At 37.7% G+C, this 17,519-nt stretch overlaps 1 protein-coding gene across 1 annotated transcript in view; it reads right to left on the bottom strand.

Annotated features, from left to right (window-relative positions):
- The window catches only part of wdr36 (WD repeat domain 36), a 59,348-nt gene that overhangs the window by 23,493 nt on the left and 18,336 nt on the right, over positions 1 to 17,519 (bottom strand). The window contains exons 4-13 of the mRNA XM_015336696.2: positions 13,736 to 13,853; positions 13,422 to 13,554; positions 13,079 to 13,133; positions 11,712 to 11,844; positions 11,330 to 11,505; positions 9,499 to 9,619; positions 8,764 to 8,829; positions 7,625 to 7,708; positions 6,917 to 7,071; positions 1,769 to 1,883 (exon numbers count right to left, since the gene is read on the bottom strand). Coding sequence (XP_015192182.2) covers positions 1,769 to 1,883; positions 6,917 to 7,071; positions 7,625 to 7,708; positions 8,764 to 8,829; positions 9,499 to 9,619; positions 11,330 to 11,505; positions 11,712 to 11,844; positions 13,079 to 13,133; positions 13,422 to 13,554; positions 13,736 to 13,853 — 1,156 coding nt within the window. The remainder of the gene's footprint in view (positions 1 to 1,768; positions 1,884 to 6,916; positions 7,072 to 7,624; positions 7,709 to 8,763; positions 8,830 to 9,498; positions 9,620 to 11,329; positions 11,506 to 11,711; positions 11,845 to 13,078; positions 13,134 to 13,421; positions 13,555 to 13,735; positions 13,854 to 17,519) is intronic.

The following is a 17,519-nucleotide window of genomic DNA, read 5'->3' as shown; positions in this document are numbered from 1 at the left end:
TACCTCCGACATTGTGAACTTTTTTTCCTGTGAATTTTTGGGCTATCAAAAAAAGAAGTCAAAGACTTTTCTCCAAACTTGTGAACTGGTGGAGCTTTCTTGAAATCTGCATATGTTCTTACCACTGTTCTGCAGAAAATAGTTTTAGCATTTTCTTTTGTAATCTATGTTAAGAATGGAAATTGGACGAAAGGAGCCACATCTAGTTTTATCTTTTCCCTCTTTGGAAAAACAGAAATAATAGCTTCATTCCAAGAAGGTCAAAGATCTCCAGCTTCCCTTATCCAATTACAGGTAGACAGGAGGATAGGGGCCAACTGATTTTTTTAATACCTTTTTAACACCTTATAGAATTCACTTGGAAAAGCCATCTGTCCCTGGTGATTTATTGGCCTTAAGATCAGAAATAATATTTTTGCTTATTACTGTAGTTATATATTATTTTCATCCTTACTTAAAACATGAAAGTTTAATTACTTTTATAAAAAGGAGATGTACTGTTTATTTTGGGTTTCAGGTTATGTGTATGCTCATTTTTTGGGGGAGGCTCACTATTCCATTTCTCCCTATCAGACTCTCTTTGTCTGATAGGGAGAAAGGACTGTGTGGCAGTTTTGTCCTGAAGCCTGCACTTCACTCTGCGCAGTTTTGTCTTTTTTCAGGACTCCTGTTATTCGGTTTCTCCATTCCCGAGTCTTCCTGTAATTATTTCTATTTTAAGGACACTCGTTATTTGGTTTCTCTGTACCCGAGCCTCCCTGTGTTTTTTCTGTTTTTGCAGGATGCTCTCTATTCAGGTTTTCTCCGTACCCGAGCCTCGTTTTATTTTTTCTAACCCATGGGATGTGTGGCAGTTTTATGCCTCAGCTCCAGCATCGCCGGGTGCACGAGCCAGCCCCTGCTCTGCACAGCAGTTTTCAGCTTCAGTGTTGCCCAGCACACCAGCCTCTGCTCCAATGTCATCTGGCACACACAGCCATCCTTTGCGCCACGCAGCAGTCTCAGTGACTTCAAGTCTGCCCTTCTAAGTCATCCAGCTCCTTTCCCAGGAAGCTTGCAACACCATTTCTCCCATACATGACACTCCCTTTGTTCTGACTGGCGGATTCCGATTGACAGCATCCCCAGCTTCTAGCCTCCATTCCGTGCAGCAGCCTCGGCTCTCAGCATTGCCCGGTGCTCCAGCCTTAGCTCCCAACCTGCTCATCGCATTGCCTGATGCAGTCTGATTCTAGCCAGCACTTCTTTCCACACTTGAAAAGAAGTTCACTGTGTCAACCTTCGAGTTTGGCGACCTGCACCCTTGACATTACTGAGGGCTGCCCCACTAAACCCGTTCGGTTCCTTCCATACCCAAGACTCCCTTTTCCACCAGGCTGAGTTTAACGGCTTTTCTGTCCACCAGGAACGCAACTGGTCCAGCTTCTCCTGGGATCGTCATTCTTCTCCATTACTGACTGGCCTGGGGTGACTAAGCCCCACCAGCCAGTAATTCATTATCTCTTTTTCACTTTTCACTCTCCAGTCCCTTGAAATGACAAATCACCACTCACACAACTGTATTCAGCCATGGCATTACAGACAGACTTAATTCGAGATTCTGAAAAAAAGCTCACATCTTGGTGAGATCTAGAATTAATCAAAGACAGACGGCCTTGAAATTATATTCTATAAATTGATTTTTTTTTCATCCCAACTGCACATTGGATAAACCAATAATTTGAAAAAAGCATTTTTTAACACTTATTACACCTTTATAGGGCCTTACCTTTATCTTTGCCATATTGACCTCTATGGTAGCCTGACTGCATGTTGTATACGTCTATATGTCCTGATGACAGGGCTACTACTGCAAAGTTGCCACATGACGTGATATCCACAGCCTTCATTAGGAGGAAAGAGAATATTAATTATACAGAAAATACTGAAATGGCATACATATTTAAACAAATTTTCCATGCAATCAATTTTTTTATATATTACATAATTTTAGTATTTTAATTACTTCAGCAGTAACATTTTTTGGAATTACTGCTTCTCAGGAGTAATCCATCAAATACAACCAAAGCATCTAATTTCAAAGAATATGTTTGAATTCAAGTCACAAATGAGAAAAAAAAATGTGGATATAAAAAACAAGACATTTCATGCGCATGGAAGCAAAACACACAGAGATGCTCCGTATGTTTTTCTCAAAGTGATTAAATTAGAACAGTCCTTAAATACTTTTCTGTTATCTATGATGCTTGTCTGACCTTATAAGATTGGAAGCACTCCAAGAGCACTCTCAACTTCCTCTTCCTATTTGCTAGAGATAAGTTATTTTAATACAATTGGTTAGTTTCATAGCACGTTTTCCTATATAACAGTATAGGATTACATAGTAGCCCTTGTGTCCAGCATTCTTCCATTCTAGAAACGGGGTTTTGTATGTCCACCATATAAAATATGCAGCTTCAGATAAGATAAGATAAGATAAGATGAAATCCCTTGATTGTCCATATTAAATTTCTTGTGTTAAGAATTTGTCATTTCTCATACCCCAACTTGCTCTCCATGAGACACACAGACAGGGAGAACTTGGGGTCAGAGTGCAGGGTCAGCCATTTATACAGCACCTCTGGAGCAGTTGGGGTTAAGGGCCTTGCTCAGGGGCCCAACGGAGTAGGATTGCTCTACCAGCCACGGGATATGAACTGGTAACCTTGCAGCCACAGGTGCAGATCCTTAGCCACAAAGCCACCGCACCACCCCATCAGCAGCCCCCTCACATTTTGTACACTAATGATTGCATAAGCAAACACACAGACAGACAACTCATTAATAACCTTTTTTATCACCAGATTAGTGGAGTCGCCATGGGCACCAGGATGCGACCTAGCTATGCCAATATTTTCTTTGGCTGGGTAGAAGAATGCTTCTTTGCTTCCTATACACCCTTTGTCCCTGATCTCTACAAATGACACATCGATGACGGCGTTGGTGTTGCTACATGCTCTAATTACTAGCTAGAGCACTTCCTTCAAGGATGGCAACCCACTGAAGCTAAGCGGGTGTGAGCCTGGTCACTACCTAAGTGGGAGACCTCCTAGGAAAAACTAAGGTTGCTGCAGGAAGAGGTGTTAGTGGGGCCAGCAGGGGGTGCTCACCCTGTTGTCCATGTGGGTCCTAATGCCCCAGTATAGTGATGGGGACACTATACTGTAAACAGGTGCTGTCCTTCGGATGGGACGTAAAAAACCGAGGTCCTGACTCTCTGTGGTCATTAAAAATCCCAGGGCGATTGGTGGAGGGGAGTCCCTATTACCTGTAAAGCGCTTTGAGTGGAGTGTCCAAAAAAGCGCTATATAAGCTTATTTTTCCCCTTCCACTGCAAATTCACACTTCTCCTATCTGGGAGATGCCTCTGTACTCCCAGGTGTAAAACCAACAGACTCAGGAAATCTTTCATTCCCATTGCAATTACACTCTTAAACAATGCAAAGTAACTACCTTGTCTCTTGTTTCTTATATCCTGTAACACTACTGCATTCTCTTCCCTTTTGCTGATGTTTATTTGTCATTGTGTTGTGTTTGACTGTGCCGTAAAACAAATTTCCCCCAGGGGACAATAAAGCTTGAATTGAATTGAAAAAGTATGTACAAAGTTCACAAAGAGACTTTCACAACAGAAATAAAACATAGGCTACAATATTAATGAGAAATATTTTATGGTGACTTTCTTTTACTAAATATTGATATGTGAATTGTGAGCTTCTTGCAACAAACAGTTTAATATTTGGTTAAATGTTAGGAAGAGCTACACGAAGATTCCAATCCACACATTTTGAACTAAATCTCTTCTGATTTCGTGGTACAGTTAGGAAAGCACTAGACTAAATTACTGCAATCTCAAAGAGATAAAAGCCTCCTATTGTAAAACAGACAGAAGGGATATTACACACAAGGGTTTACATTTGATATCAGCCAGTTTAGTCTTCCTTTCAAAGGGAAATGTATAGTCAAGGAGGGGATATGTCATCTTATACATTTAAGTACTTAATTCTAATGGTTTCTCTGAACTTGACTGCTTTTTTTAATTACCATCAAAGTTTTGAAATGTCATCTTCACAAACAATTAAGCAGTGGTACAAATGTGTACCTATTGGTTTAAGCAACACATTCACCCTAAGAGCACAGTTTTAAGTCCTGGTTTGCATGTTGTTTCGGTCTTCACTATTTCCACACTCTCTCTAGTTAATGTAAGTGTTGTACGCAAGACACAGGGCATCAGACTACACCATTTGCTGGCTGCCAAGATTATTCGACCACAAGTAAAGGTCTGGACAGATGACAGCACACAGCATCTGCAGGGTTTTTTTGATTGCACAGAATGTTGTGATAATTTAGATTAACTCACAGACGAGGTTTGTAGTGATATATGTTTCTGTGAACAAAAACGTTGATTCCACGAAACATAGTTAAAGTTTATTCAAGAAATTAGCCTTGGGTAATCAAATCATTGAATAGTCTATTGTGACACAAGTAAACCGCTTCAGGAGTCTGCTAAGAGGGAAGTCAGATCTTAAATTAAACATAAAGGCAAAATTAAAGTATAAGGAAAATTGAAGACAAACTCTGATTTAATCAAAGAACTTCATGCAGTGGAATGAAAACTATGGCAGGGCAGGACAAAGGAAATGTCTCTAAAAACAAAGGGAATATTGATGGTTTTAACACTAAGAAACAGCAGCTGCCTGATGAATTTGTTTCTATGTTTGATTTGACAAGCATGACTACTTTAGATTTGACCAACAGATCACAAAGTGTGAGGGTAAATGTTTTTATAGCAGAAAAGTTTTGTTCTTCTACCAGGTCTCCTAGGGGCAGTATGCTATCCCCAATCTTGTATATATACACATTTTTTATACAGACAGCTATAGAGGCTCTTTTGAGAACAGATATATCATTAAGTTATCTGACTTACCCTGTGTTGTATTATTTTGTTGCATGGTAAAGCCTTCATTTAATCTGTCCAAATCAAAGATATTGTCACTGATTACAGAAAGCAACTGCCGTTGCAAATAAATGGCCATTGAGGGGCAGGAAATTAAAATTAATAATAATAATTGCTTACACTACTGTAGCGCTGTTCTTGTCACTTCACTCAAAGTGCTTTTAAGGTTATGGGAACTCCACTCCACCACAATGTGCAACATCCACCTGGATGATGCGACGGCAGCCATAGTGCGCAAGCACACTCTCCACACACCAGCTAACAGAGTGATGAAGCCAATTCATAGATGGGGATTATTAGGAGGCCATAATTGGTAAAGGCCAATGGGAAATTTGGCCAGGATGCCCAGGTAACACCCTTACTCTTTTTGAGAAACACCCTGGGATTTTTAATAACCACAGAGAGTCAGGACCTCGGTTTTACGTCTCATCCAAAGGACAGCGCCTTTTACAGTATAGTGTCCCCATGACTATACTGGGGCATTAGGACACACAGACCACATGGTGAGTGCCCCTTGCTAACATCTCTTCCAGCAGTTAGTTTTTACAAATACCTTGGTACTACTGTTCATTACAATCTAACCTTAGAGGAAAATACAGATGCCATATATAAGAAGATAACAGTGATTGTTCTTCCTGAGAAAACTCTGATCTTTTAATGTGTGTAGTACTAGAATGACCTTATTCTATAGACCTTTTATTGAACTTAACATCCACTATGGTACGAAGGAACAAGTAATAGGTTCATTCCATGCTGAAAAAAATTCCATGCTGTTGTGTTCTCCTTCTTCTTTTTTTCAGCATGGAATAAACCTATTACTTGTTCCTTTGCAGCCTACGCATGCTGACGCAGCTACCCACCTGAACTACTATCCACTACGGTAGCCTGGTTTGGTGACCTACTGAGCGAAATAGTGAAGGCAGCCAGCAAAATTATTGGCACTACAGATTTGTCAGATTTCTACTTTAAACAGTGAGTAAAGCCAATATAATCATTGATTGTCATGACCCTTTGCAAAAGAATGAGGTTATCCTTTATTCTCATAACTATTAACCTGCTTAACAAGGAAAACTGACTGTATATCTTACTTTATTAATTTTTTCCATTACACATGTGTACATCTCATTTATTAATGGCTGGCTTCATGTGGTGTTAAACATGTGCATTGTGCTATGTTTTTCACATATTGTCCCATTTGGGACAATAAAGGAAGTAAATAATTGCAGGTACGTGAAGCAGATATTACCATCTAGTTGTATCTCTAATAATTTTCTAGCATTTCTTTTATTTCATTGACATATTATGTTAGCAGTGTTGGTTTCTCCACTTTAAGCGTAAAATGTTTTTTTTAAACCATTAAGCAATCAGTTTTGAATTGACTAAGAATCAAGCAGTGCACTAGTGTTTCAAGGGTCTGGTACATTTAAAGGGTATATTATTTCCACAACCTTCAATATATTTCAGTTTTTCCACTTTCTAAATTATGTTAAACCCCTATTTACATCTAAAATATCAAATAAATATGCACTAAAAGATGAAGCTCTTTTTACCTTCAGCCCTTATTTTCAAATTCTTCATTGCATCTAATACAATGATGAAGTCTTGACCTAGATGGGTCTAGGACCTAGAACACCTATTTACCTATATGCCACTGTACTGAACTATATGAATCTACAGGTCAATACTGGGGTTCAGAACTGCTTCATATCCTTTCATTCAACACACTGTATAGTTGTAATAACAGTTATTTCGCTTAAACTATGGAAACTAGAAGGAAGACCATTATAACATTTTCTATTTCAATCTCCTGCAGAGATTCTATTACTGTAAGCTCTTGCTTTTTTTCGTTAAAAGCATTTCCTTTCTTGGATGCTTTGTTTATCTTTGTATGTTTACAGTGTCAGCAAAAGAGTTACTAACCGTAGCGTGGACATTTAGCGCTCGGTTTCGTTCAAATCTCTCCGGCTCCAGCTTGTGCACTCCCATGGAGGTCTTCTGGTAGTTCCACGTGGTTACACTTAGGAAACCACGATGACAAGCAACGATACCATCCCAATCACTCTGACGTGCAGTCTCTAAATGAATTAATTTAAATAATTATATTACACCACAATTCTCAAACACAGCTTTACAATGATTCAGCATTATACCAGGAAAAACACAGATGTTAAAGAGAAACTAAAAGGTAAAAGCCTTACTCACAAAACTCCAAGTATACCATGACTCTTCACCTTCCTATTCTGTATTATAAACATGAATGCAAGTCTGTGTCATTTCAGTTATTTCAATGAGGCAAAACTTTGGTCTTTTTCTAAGGAGATTAACTGATTCACAAAGTATCAACAGGTGTAACGTAGAAAAGAGTCACATGTAAGTTTTCATTAAACGCCATCAAGTAAACATACAGACGAAAATAATTACTCACTATAAAGTGATGACTAACATTTACAGCATGAACAACAAATTGCTGTTTATAAACACACAAGGCTGAGTAATGTTTTCTTGAGTCTTCCTACAATTCTCGCACAAAGTACCAGACGTAAGCCAAGACCAAAGTAAAAATTAATGCCTACATGTAAATACAGAATACAGTTTCCACTTAGTTCTTTCTGTGGTTTACGATCATACCTGAGGCAAATGTGGTAATAGCTGGAAGCTTCATTGTGTCATACTGGAGACCCTTCTTTTTGGATTTTTTTTTGTTAATGGAACCTGTTAATAACACAAGCAAAAGTTAAAAATTGATCTTTTTAATAGTTTAAGTACTCTTTAAATGCAGAAAACTCTAAATCCATCATCATCTGTGTTTTTATATTTACTTCCGTGCACTCATAAACTGATTAAAAACTATTCTAAGAAGAATATGGAAGAATACACACATATTTGCAAGATTTAAAACTGAAACAACCAACTTTTATTTGACAAACGCTGTCTTTCTATTGGCTTTTATAGTAAATAAATGATTCATAGGCAGCTGAGTGAGTCACTTGCATCTGGCCAGCCTCAAATATTCATTTTAAATTTCATATTAAACAAAGTGATTCACAGCCAGTTAAATGGCTTTTCATTTATTCAGGAGTTCCACACATTGACCTGTTACTCACTTTTTATTATTGATAGTGACATAGAGAGATAATGCAGGAATACAGTGATGTGTATGCAAACTTTTTGTTACATATTAAGGTTTTCTTTATAGATCTATTCAAATTGTCTATTATTACAGAAGCCCAAATGTGACACCAACAGTGAACAGAAGGCCATGCAAACAAAAAACAGAAAGGACTTTTTCTGTCTTCTATGTGTTTGTAGTATAAACATGACCTAAATAAAACCACCTAATGGTATAGTGGCTAACCAAAATAAATTGTTTACAAATTTTTTATCTTTTACAAAGCATTTTCCAGTAATTTATTTTCTTAGCTTAGGCCAAATATTAAAATGTCATTAAATTGCATTACAAGGCTGATACTGAATTTGATGTTTTAACTGATTTTGTTTTGTAAAAAATAATCCCATAAATGCTAATACTTTTAGTGCATCTATGTAGTACAGCTCCTTTGTCTTTCCTACAGCATAGGTACCCGTGATTTTATTCTTTCAAGTTAAATAATAATATACTAATAAAAAGTAAAATCTCCAAGTGTTGTACTACTTGGAAATATATGAACTTTAAATGCATTCATTTTCCACATTAAAGTTAAATTAGAATTATGAATATAGGTTTTACACTGTATTCTAAAATACAATGAAGTAGCCAAAGAAATTACCGTGTCCCAAACTCTTATTGAACCTCTCATGAATAATGGAAAAAGACTGCAAAGTTCCATCTTGTCCTGAAAAAAAAGTACAAACTTTAAAAACTTCACTTCTTATTTCCTGTATTGTGGCTTGTGAATTAATATAATACCGTCAAAATTCCCAAAGAATTGATAGGCATTAAATATAAAACACTGTCCATTTGAAAGATTATGTGTACAAACATGTCTATATCACATAAATAGTAAAATCTCCCTTATCTCTATTAATAGTTCATAAGATATCTCCCCAACTAAAAAAAAAATAGTTCCAAAAATGTAAATTTGAGCCTGGAGAAACCAAAACAAAAGATCTTATACTAAAATTCCTTGCGTCCGAAATGGGAGAAAGTGATTCTGGCTACAAGGAATTTTAGGATAGATGAGATTAAAGCAAACTGATACAAAATGACACCTAGCCTAAAGCAAAATGAATCGGACAACACCACAATGATTGAACTTAAGTCATGTAAAATAATAATATAATGTTATACAAAAAAGTGCTCGCCATACCCCAACAAAGCTTCAGTAACAAAGTAATCCTGTGTAACTCAGTGTAAATTCACTTTTAATTCTTAACATCTAACATAAATGGTAACACGTAAACATTATGGGCTATGGTTTCCGGTTCCATTTTAAATAATTCCATTTATTATAAAGCCCAAAGCTATTGAAGTCACTGACTACCAGAAATACACAAGACAGTACCAGCACTAAGAATCTGCTTCCCGTTTTGCCCATGGTGCCTTATTCTTGTGGGTGGAGCACTGTGTCCAATGCGGCATCTCAATAAGCGACCACCACCTCCTGGAGCATCAAATATCCACACCTGTTCAAGACAAAAATAATTGTTCATTAGCTTACAGTTTTGCCTACTGGAATACATTAGTGATAGAACAGAAACAATGTTGCAAAGGTTTGCCTCAGTTTTTGAACACCTGCATTAGGTATTTACATTTATTATTCATTGGTATCTACTACATTTTTTTATTAAATCATAGTGCTGGGCGATAATTCGATAACGATAATTATCGCAATATAACTTTCGGCGATATATTTTTAACAAAAGTTCGATAAATGTTCGATATATATGTTTATGCTTTGCGCAAAATACTGCGCCTGCGTGTTGCAGACTGGGCAGCTAACGTGGTGTTGTTTACCCACACGGTGGTGGCTGACAGGATTGTAGTTAGAGTGGAGAAATGAGCAACACTGAAGCAAATGTAGTGCTGCCAACGACCAGCTGGAAGGACGATGACATCGTCGACAGAAAAGGTCATTCAACTTCGGAAATTTGGAGATATGTTGGCTTTTTAGGATCAGACATAAAACAGAGCACTTTAAACATTGCATTTTTAAAGTCTTAGCCATCTTCTATGTGTGTTTTATAACACTGCAGTATTAAATTTTTCTATTAAGATATTTATTTTGTAAATTTTACTCATGCATATTTTGACATAAAAAGGACTTGAATACTCTACCTCAGATTTGTTTAATGTTTCAGCTGTTTGGCAAGTGTTTGTTGTGTTCTTAAAATAAAGAGTTGTTTAATTTACCAATTAACTGTCTGGTTTCTTCAACTTTCACTCATGAGAAAAAATCTGCCTTTAAACTTGAAAGAAATAATGATTTGACATTTATAGTGATAATTATCGATATCGACCGATATGAAAATTTTTATTGTGATAATGTTTTTGGCCATATCACCCAGCCCTATTTAATCATTTCCTTTCAATGTCATTCAAATTTTGCACATCTAACCCTTTTAAAGAACTTTTTCCAATCAGTTGGGCAGCACATTTTCTTAAGTGTTTCGTGCTTTATTTGTGCTAACCAACATTGCCATCCAAAATATAAAGATGGTACATTATTTGATTTGGGACTTGGCACTTCAGTGTATGAAAGGAACAAAGCCCTTTTTATCCTGAACACAAAAGTCTTCAAGGGGACCTGATACAAATATTCAAAGTCCTCAATGGCACGGACAGAGTCAGCCAAACAGAATACTTCAGAGTCAACAGTGAAATACAAACCAGGGAATTATGTCGCTGTGCAGTGAAAAATTAGAATGGAAGGTGGTACATGTTTACACAAAGGGACAGGAGAGTATGGAACGAGCTACCAAATTGTTGTTCAGGAAATGACGAGATGAGATCTTCAAATCAAATTACTGCTGGCACACAGGCTAGATGGGCTGAATAATTTGGTCTTAAATTTGTACTGCAGATCTGTTTAGGACATGACTTGTTCATGAGAACTACAGCCTCAATGAAAACACCTCTATCCTGGGTGGTCCAGCTGAGGTGCTCTCAGAGTAAGCTTAAGAGCTAATTCTCTAGAGTATATTACACATCTACTGTAAAACTATAACCATGTAGATCAAATAAGGAGGGTGAAAATGCTCAATTTATGCAACTGGCATACTATTTGTTTACTGTTGGGTATTGAAAATTGAAAAGGTAATGAAAGAGTTTTCTTCAAGTCAACATTTTCTTACACTTCCTTCAGGGACATGCTGCAAAACAAAGATATGACATACCCTAATGGCATTATCAGCTGCATTTGTAATAAGAAGAGGCTCTCCTTGAACAAATGTCAGCCCTGCAATGGAAGTGTTGTGAGCATTTCTCATTTGGGCAATGAGTTTCTTGTCTTCAAGGTCCCACAGTCCAATGTGCCCAACAGGGCTGCCAGCAGCCATAACTGGATGGCCATCTTCAAGACAAAAAACACAGAGCAATACATAAGATGTTGTTTTCTTAATTTGAAATAATTGTGCTTAAATATTTACCTTTACAGGACAATAATAATGGTTAGGCCTACTGTTACCACAATATTGTCTAAACTGCTGTGCTTTAAGAACACAATAATGTACACATATTGTACATATGTACACACATAAGAAGCAATCTGGGGGTTACCTGTTCGGAATGATATAGCAGTAATTGGGCCCCAGTCTTGCTGGAACTTCATTAATGTCTCATCATACTTAATGTTGTGAACAATAATCTGACCAGATGATAATCCAACACCCACAACATCCACTGCTGGAGCCTTAACACATGTAACAAAAAACAATATTAGGTCTTCCAGTGAAAGGAAAGAGAGAGATATATACAATGCAAAAGTCCAAAGAAACAAAGTACATACTGGGCACTAAGACTGAAGGTAACTCAGTTCTGCACATTCCTGCAGTTTCTAACAGTTGTCGACTAACACAGGTTTATACATTGCAGAGTAAACTGCAAACACTGATATGTTTTACGGAGTTACAGCACATCCAAGAAACAGACTACTTTAAATCCAAATGATGCAAATATAAGTTAACTGGAGATACTGTTGGATGCAAAAGTGTAGGTATCCCTGGTCGAATTGTATGTTTCAGTGAATCTCTAAGTGAAAAGAAGTTGACACAACCTTTGAGTGGTACAAACTTTAACATGACATCTTTCTGCAAAATGAATGCACAACTAGTATCTATTTACAGTAATGTAGATATTCAAAATAATAAAACAGTGAACATGGCTCAGGCAAAAGTTTAGGCACCCTATCAATCAGTACTTAGTAACACCTTCTTTGAAAGAAATCATAGTTTACAAACATTTCCTGTAGCCAGCTAAGAGTCTTCCTATTTTTGCTTTTGGACGTTTTTCCCCACTCTTCGTTGCATAATAAATATTCTTAGGCACTTTTGCACGTCTTGGGTCTGTGAAGGCAATTCATAAACCTGATTTTTTTCTTCCAGGAAGTACTGGTTGATTTTGAGGTATGTTTTGGATCGCTGTCTTGCCGAAATAAACAACCTCTTTTCAGCTTCATTTTCTTCACTGACTGTGGGACATTAGCTTCTAGGATTTACTGATATTTAGTTGAATCCATTCTCCCTTCCAGCTGCAAAATATTTCCTGTGATACTGGCTGCCACACAACCCCAAAGCCTAATAGAACCACCCCCATGCTCAACAGCTGACAAAGTGTTCTTTTCTTTGAACGCTTCACGCCGTTTTCTCCAAATGTATCTTCTGTGGCTGGTTGTGTCCAAAAAGTTATTTTTTTCCCCAGAGTTTCATCAGTCCACGGCAATTTGTTCAGAAAGTTTCCATCTTATCAAGATTTCATTTTATATACCTTAGACAGAGACTTTTTGTGATTAAATTGTAGGAAAGGCTTACTTCTGAGAAATCTCCTATGTTGCTGTTGTTGTATTATGTGTTTAAAATGGAAATTCCAGAATGAATGGTTTACACACTCATTATCTTTTCAAAATATTATATTACATAAGAACTTACCTGTGTAAGAACTGACACTCCTGAACTCCAGCCAGAGAATGTGTATAGAAGTTTGCTAAAGGAAATATGGACAGAAATACAATTATACTATAGTTCTAAAAATGTAAATGCCACCAATTTGACATTCATCCTCAAAAATTTGTTATATTTAGTGATGACAAATCATCAGTTTTTCTTTTGCATTTAAATAATGATGACATTTTGTTATGTGATCATACAACTATTACAAAGTGAATGCTATAGTTATAATTCCTCTTAAAAATGTATGCAGACTATAGCAAATTACCTGTAAATCTACTAAGAACTCAATAGCAAATGTTAAAACGTAAGAAGAAGCAATTACTTGGATTTCACATTCCACAACTGAAGTCCTCCCTGGCTGCTTCCCAACAGGATCTTATTCAGATAGGTACTCGGGTGCATTATGGCAGACACATCAAATGCTGTTTTATCAAATGTTATCTGCAAGTACTCCTCTGAAAGAAAAAATATAAAGCAATTTGTTACTGATGGATGCTTTAGGGATAATGACACTAGATATCCTCCATAAAAGAACTGTTACCATTAGATTAAAACAAATATTTAAGATATCTGATCTCTAAAGTTTGTCTTTCAAATAATATGAACTGTCAAATCAAAAATCATATATACGTGTACCTTCTGACTGTACATCCCAGATAATGAGAATGTTGTCTTTGTCCACTGAAATCATGTGATCTCCAAAAGGCAGCAAAAGATGAACTTCTGCATTGTGGCCTTTGTAGGTATGCACCACCTGAAAAATACATAAATAAAATGGATTTAGGACCATCCAATGTCCTATTTAGAAAAAAAAAACATAAAGTTAATCACTTTTTGAATATTCTTTAATCATTTCCTTTATATTTAGCACTTTAAGTAGCAGCTCTAGATGTAACTCATTAGATACCCTACAATGCATGCAGCACAATATTCTATATTCATGTGTGACAGGATGGTTTGTGTCAGCTGCTCTGATTGAACACATCTTGTCAGAATGCTGGCAACCACAAAAGCTATCCTTCCCTTATTAAACCCTTTTCTATTTCTCTGCAGTAGTCATGTTACATAGCCCCAGTTCTGTTTGTGCTCCTATTCAGAGGAACCAATGAGATTAACCCAAGGTTAATATAATTCTAGGTCTTCCTTTTTTCAGTAGTATCTTTGTACACCTGCACCCCTGTGATTTGAAAAAGGGGCCAATGGACAAGGTAGTGTGTAGTTACACTCTGTGAGGAAGACTATTACAACAACACTTAAGTTTTATGCTATTCAATTTGCTCTCTTAGTAAGCCCTGAAGCAGAAACCTTACATCTGCAATCAAAACCTTACAGTGGTGCTAGAATGTTTTTGAATTTTCTGAATTACTGCAAAAATGTGATCAGATCTTCTTCTAAGTCATAAAAATAAAGAAAGATAATAATAAAACAAAGAACACACAAAAGGATATACTTTTATCCATTCATTTATTGATCAAAAGGATCCAACATTAAATGTATTTGTCGGAAAAAGTATGTGAGTCTCTAGGATTATCAGTACAGTTAAGGGGGTAATTAGAATCAGGAGTGTCAATCAATATGATAACAATCAGGTCTGAGTTTGTGTGGCCCTACCCTATTCTCAAACCTTGTCATCAAGCTCCAGGACCTGCGACTGAACACCTTCCTTTGTAATTGGATGCTGGCCTCTTGACGGAACGTCCGCAGGTGGTGAGGGTGGGTACCAACATATCCTCTACTTGACTCTAAACACTGGAGCCCCGCAAGGCTGTGTGCTTAGCCATGTCCTTATTTACCCATGATTGTGCCAGGCATAACTCAAATTCCATCATAGTTTGTGGAACATATAACAGTCACTGGCCTGATCCCAGAGTCTGCATACAGGGAGGAGGTTGAAACCCTGGCTGCATGGTGCAAGGAGAACAACCTCTCTCTGAACATCACATTGTAGATTATAGGAAACACCAGGGAGGGGATCACATACCTATCTATATCAATGGGACTGCAGTGGAGAGGGTCAGCAGTTTTAAGTTCCTGGAAGTTAACATCACGGAGGACTTAACCTGGACCCACCACACCAACATCATGGTAAAAACAGCACAGAAGCACCTATTCTTTCTCCGCAGGCTAGTTCGGCATGCCGTCACATATCCAGGGCAATTTCTACAGGTGCACTATTGAGAGCATCCTGACTGGTTGCATCACTGCCTGGTATGGGAACTGCTCCGCCCAGGATCGCAAAGTACTGCAGAGAGTGGTGAAGTCAGCACAGCTGATTAGCGGCTGGGAGCTACCAAATATCCAGGATATCTACTCAGCTAGATGTCTTAAGAAGTCCAGGTCCATTCTCAAGGACCCCAGTCATCCCAGTTACAAACTGTTTTCTCTCCTACCGTCTGGTAAACAATACCGAAGCATTTGGTCAATGTCCAACAGATTACGCAACAGCTTCTACATCTAGGCAATAAGACTGCTAAATAGCCAACCTGCAGCTCCTTCAGCAAATCACCCGTAATGGCTACATGGACATACAGTTTTCATTGCATTCTGCATACTGCACTACTTGGACATAATATATTGCATATACCCTGGACACATAACAGATCTATTAATATTGAGTTTTGTCTGAGTTTATTTTATTCAATTTCTATTGCATTATTATCTATTATTATGCAACCTTAATAATGTTTTTTTACCCCCCCGGTGAGCTCATAGAAAAGACATTTCATTGCCAGCAACTACTGGTGCATCCTGTATTGATGTGCCTTTGATTAACTTTGATTGTGAACACATGCCATGCCTTGATAAAATGAGATTTCTGAGCACCTCAGAAAAAGAGTTCTTTTTCTTGATGCTCATCAGGCTGGAAAAGGTTACAAAACGATTTCTAAAGACTTTGGGCTTCACTAATCCACTGTCAGGCAGATAGTGTACAAATGGAGAAAATTCAACACCATTCTTACTCTCCCCAGGAGTGGTCGTCCAACAAAAATCACTCCATGAGCAAGGCATGTAATATTCTGGGAGACCACAAAGAACCCCAGGGTAACGTCTAAGGATCTACAGGCCTCTCTTGCACTGGCTAATGTCAGTGTTCATGAGTCCACCATCAGGCAAACACTGAACAAGAATAGTGTGCATGGGAGGATAGCAAGGAGGAAGCTACTACTCTCCAAGAACAACATTTAAAGTTTGCTAAAGACAACCTGGATGAGCCAAAAGACTACTGGAAGAATGTTCTGTGGACGGATAAGTCAAAAATAGAACTTTTTGGCTTTAATGAGAAACTTTATGTTTGGAGAAAACCAAACACTGCATTCCAACATAAGAACCTAATCCTAACCATGAAACACGGTGGTGTCAGTATCATGGTTTGGGGCTGTTTTGCTGCCACGGGACCAGGACGGCTTGCCATCATTGACAGAACTATGAATTCTGGATTGTATCGGCAAATTCTACAGGAGAATTTCAGGGTATCCGTCCGTGATCTGACACTCAACAGAAGGTGGGACTTGCGCAAGACAAAGACCCTAAACACACAAGTCAGTCTATCAAAGAATTGTTGAAGCAGAAGAAATTTCGCATTTTGGAATGACCGAGTCAAAGTCATTAATCCAATAGAAATGTTGTGGCAGGAACTGAAGTGGGGAGTTCATGCAAGAAAGCCCACCAACATCACTGAGTTGTAGCAGTTTTGTAAGGAGGAATGGGCCAAAATTCCTCCAAGCTTGCTGCTCAAGGGGGTCACACCACTTACTGAAAGCATAGGTTCCATACTTTTTCGAAAAAAGACATTTAATGTTGGATCATTTTGATCAATAAATGAGTGGAATAAGCATATCCTTTTGTGTGTTATTTGTTTCATTTGGGTTCTCTTTATGACTGCTTGCATTAATGAAGCAAAGACTTGGATGTGTGTTATTCAACTCTAATAAAAGGAGTTAAGTTTAATTGTTCTGCTGAGTCTGTTGTTTGGAGGCAACAATACTGATAGGACTACTATAACTTCAGCACTTAACTCAGAGGATTTAAAAATTTGCCTCAAAGACTCAGCATGTAACCTAGGCGTAGACACAAGGCTCTCATTTAACTCTTGTGTTAAAAGAGTATCTATAACATGCTTTCTACAGTTAAATAATATTGCAAAACCAAGGCAGTTTCTCTCCACTCAAGACACAGAAAAATTAATACATGCTCTTGTATACAGCAGGTTAGACTACTACAATGCCCTACTATCAGGAAGCACCCATCACTCCTTCAACACCTTAAAGCGAATTCAGAATGCAGCAGCTAGAATTGTTACCAGGAGCAGAAAGTACAACCATATAACCCCTATACTTAGTCAGTTGACCTTGGACCCCTAGAGGGTTTTTCTCCTTACTAAGGTGTTTTGGGTTCCTCTCCTCCATTGTCTTCTGGTCTT

Source organism: Lepisosteus oculatus, chromosome 3 (assembly GCF_040954835.1).
Source record: "Lepisosteus oculatus isolate fLepOcu1 chromosome 3, fLepOcu1.hap2, whole genome shotgun sequence".
Lineage (NCBI taxonomy): Eukaryota > Metazoa > Chordata > Actinopteri > Semionotiformes > Lepisosteidae > Lepisosteus > Lepisosteus oculatus.
Note: the sequence above shows the minus strand (reverse complement) of the source record. Positions and strands in the feature narration are given on the sequence as shown.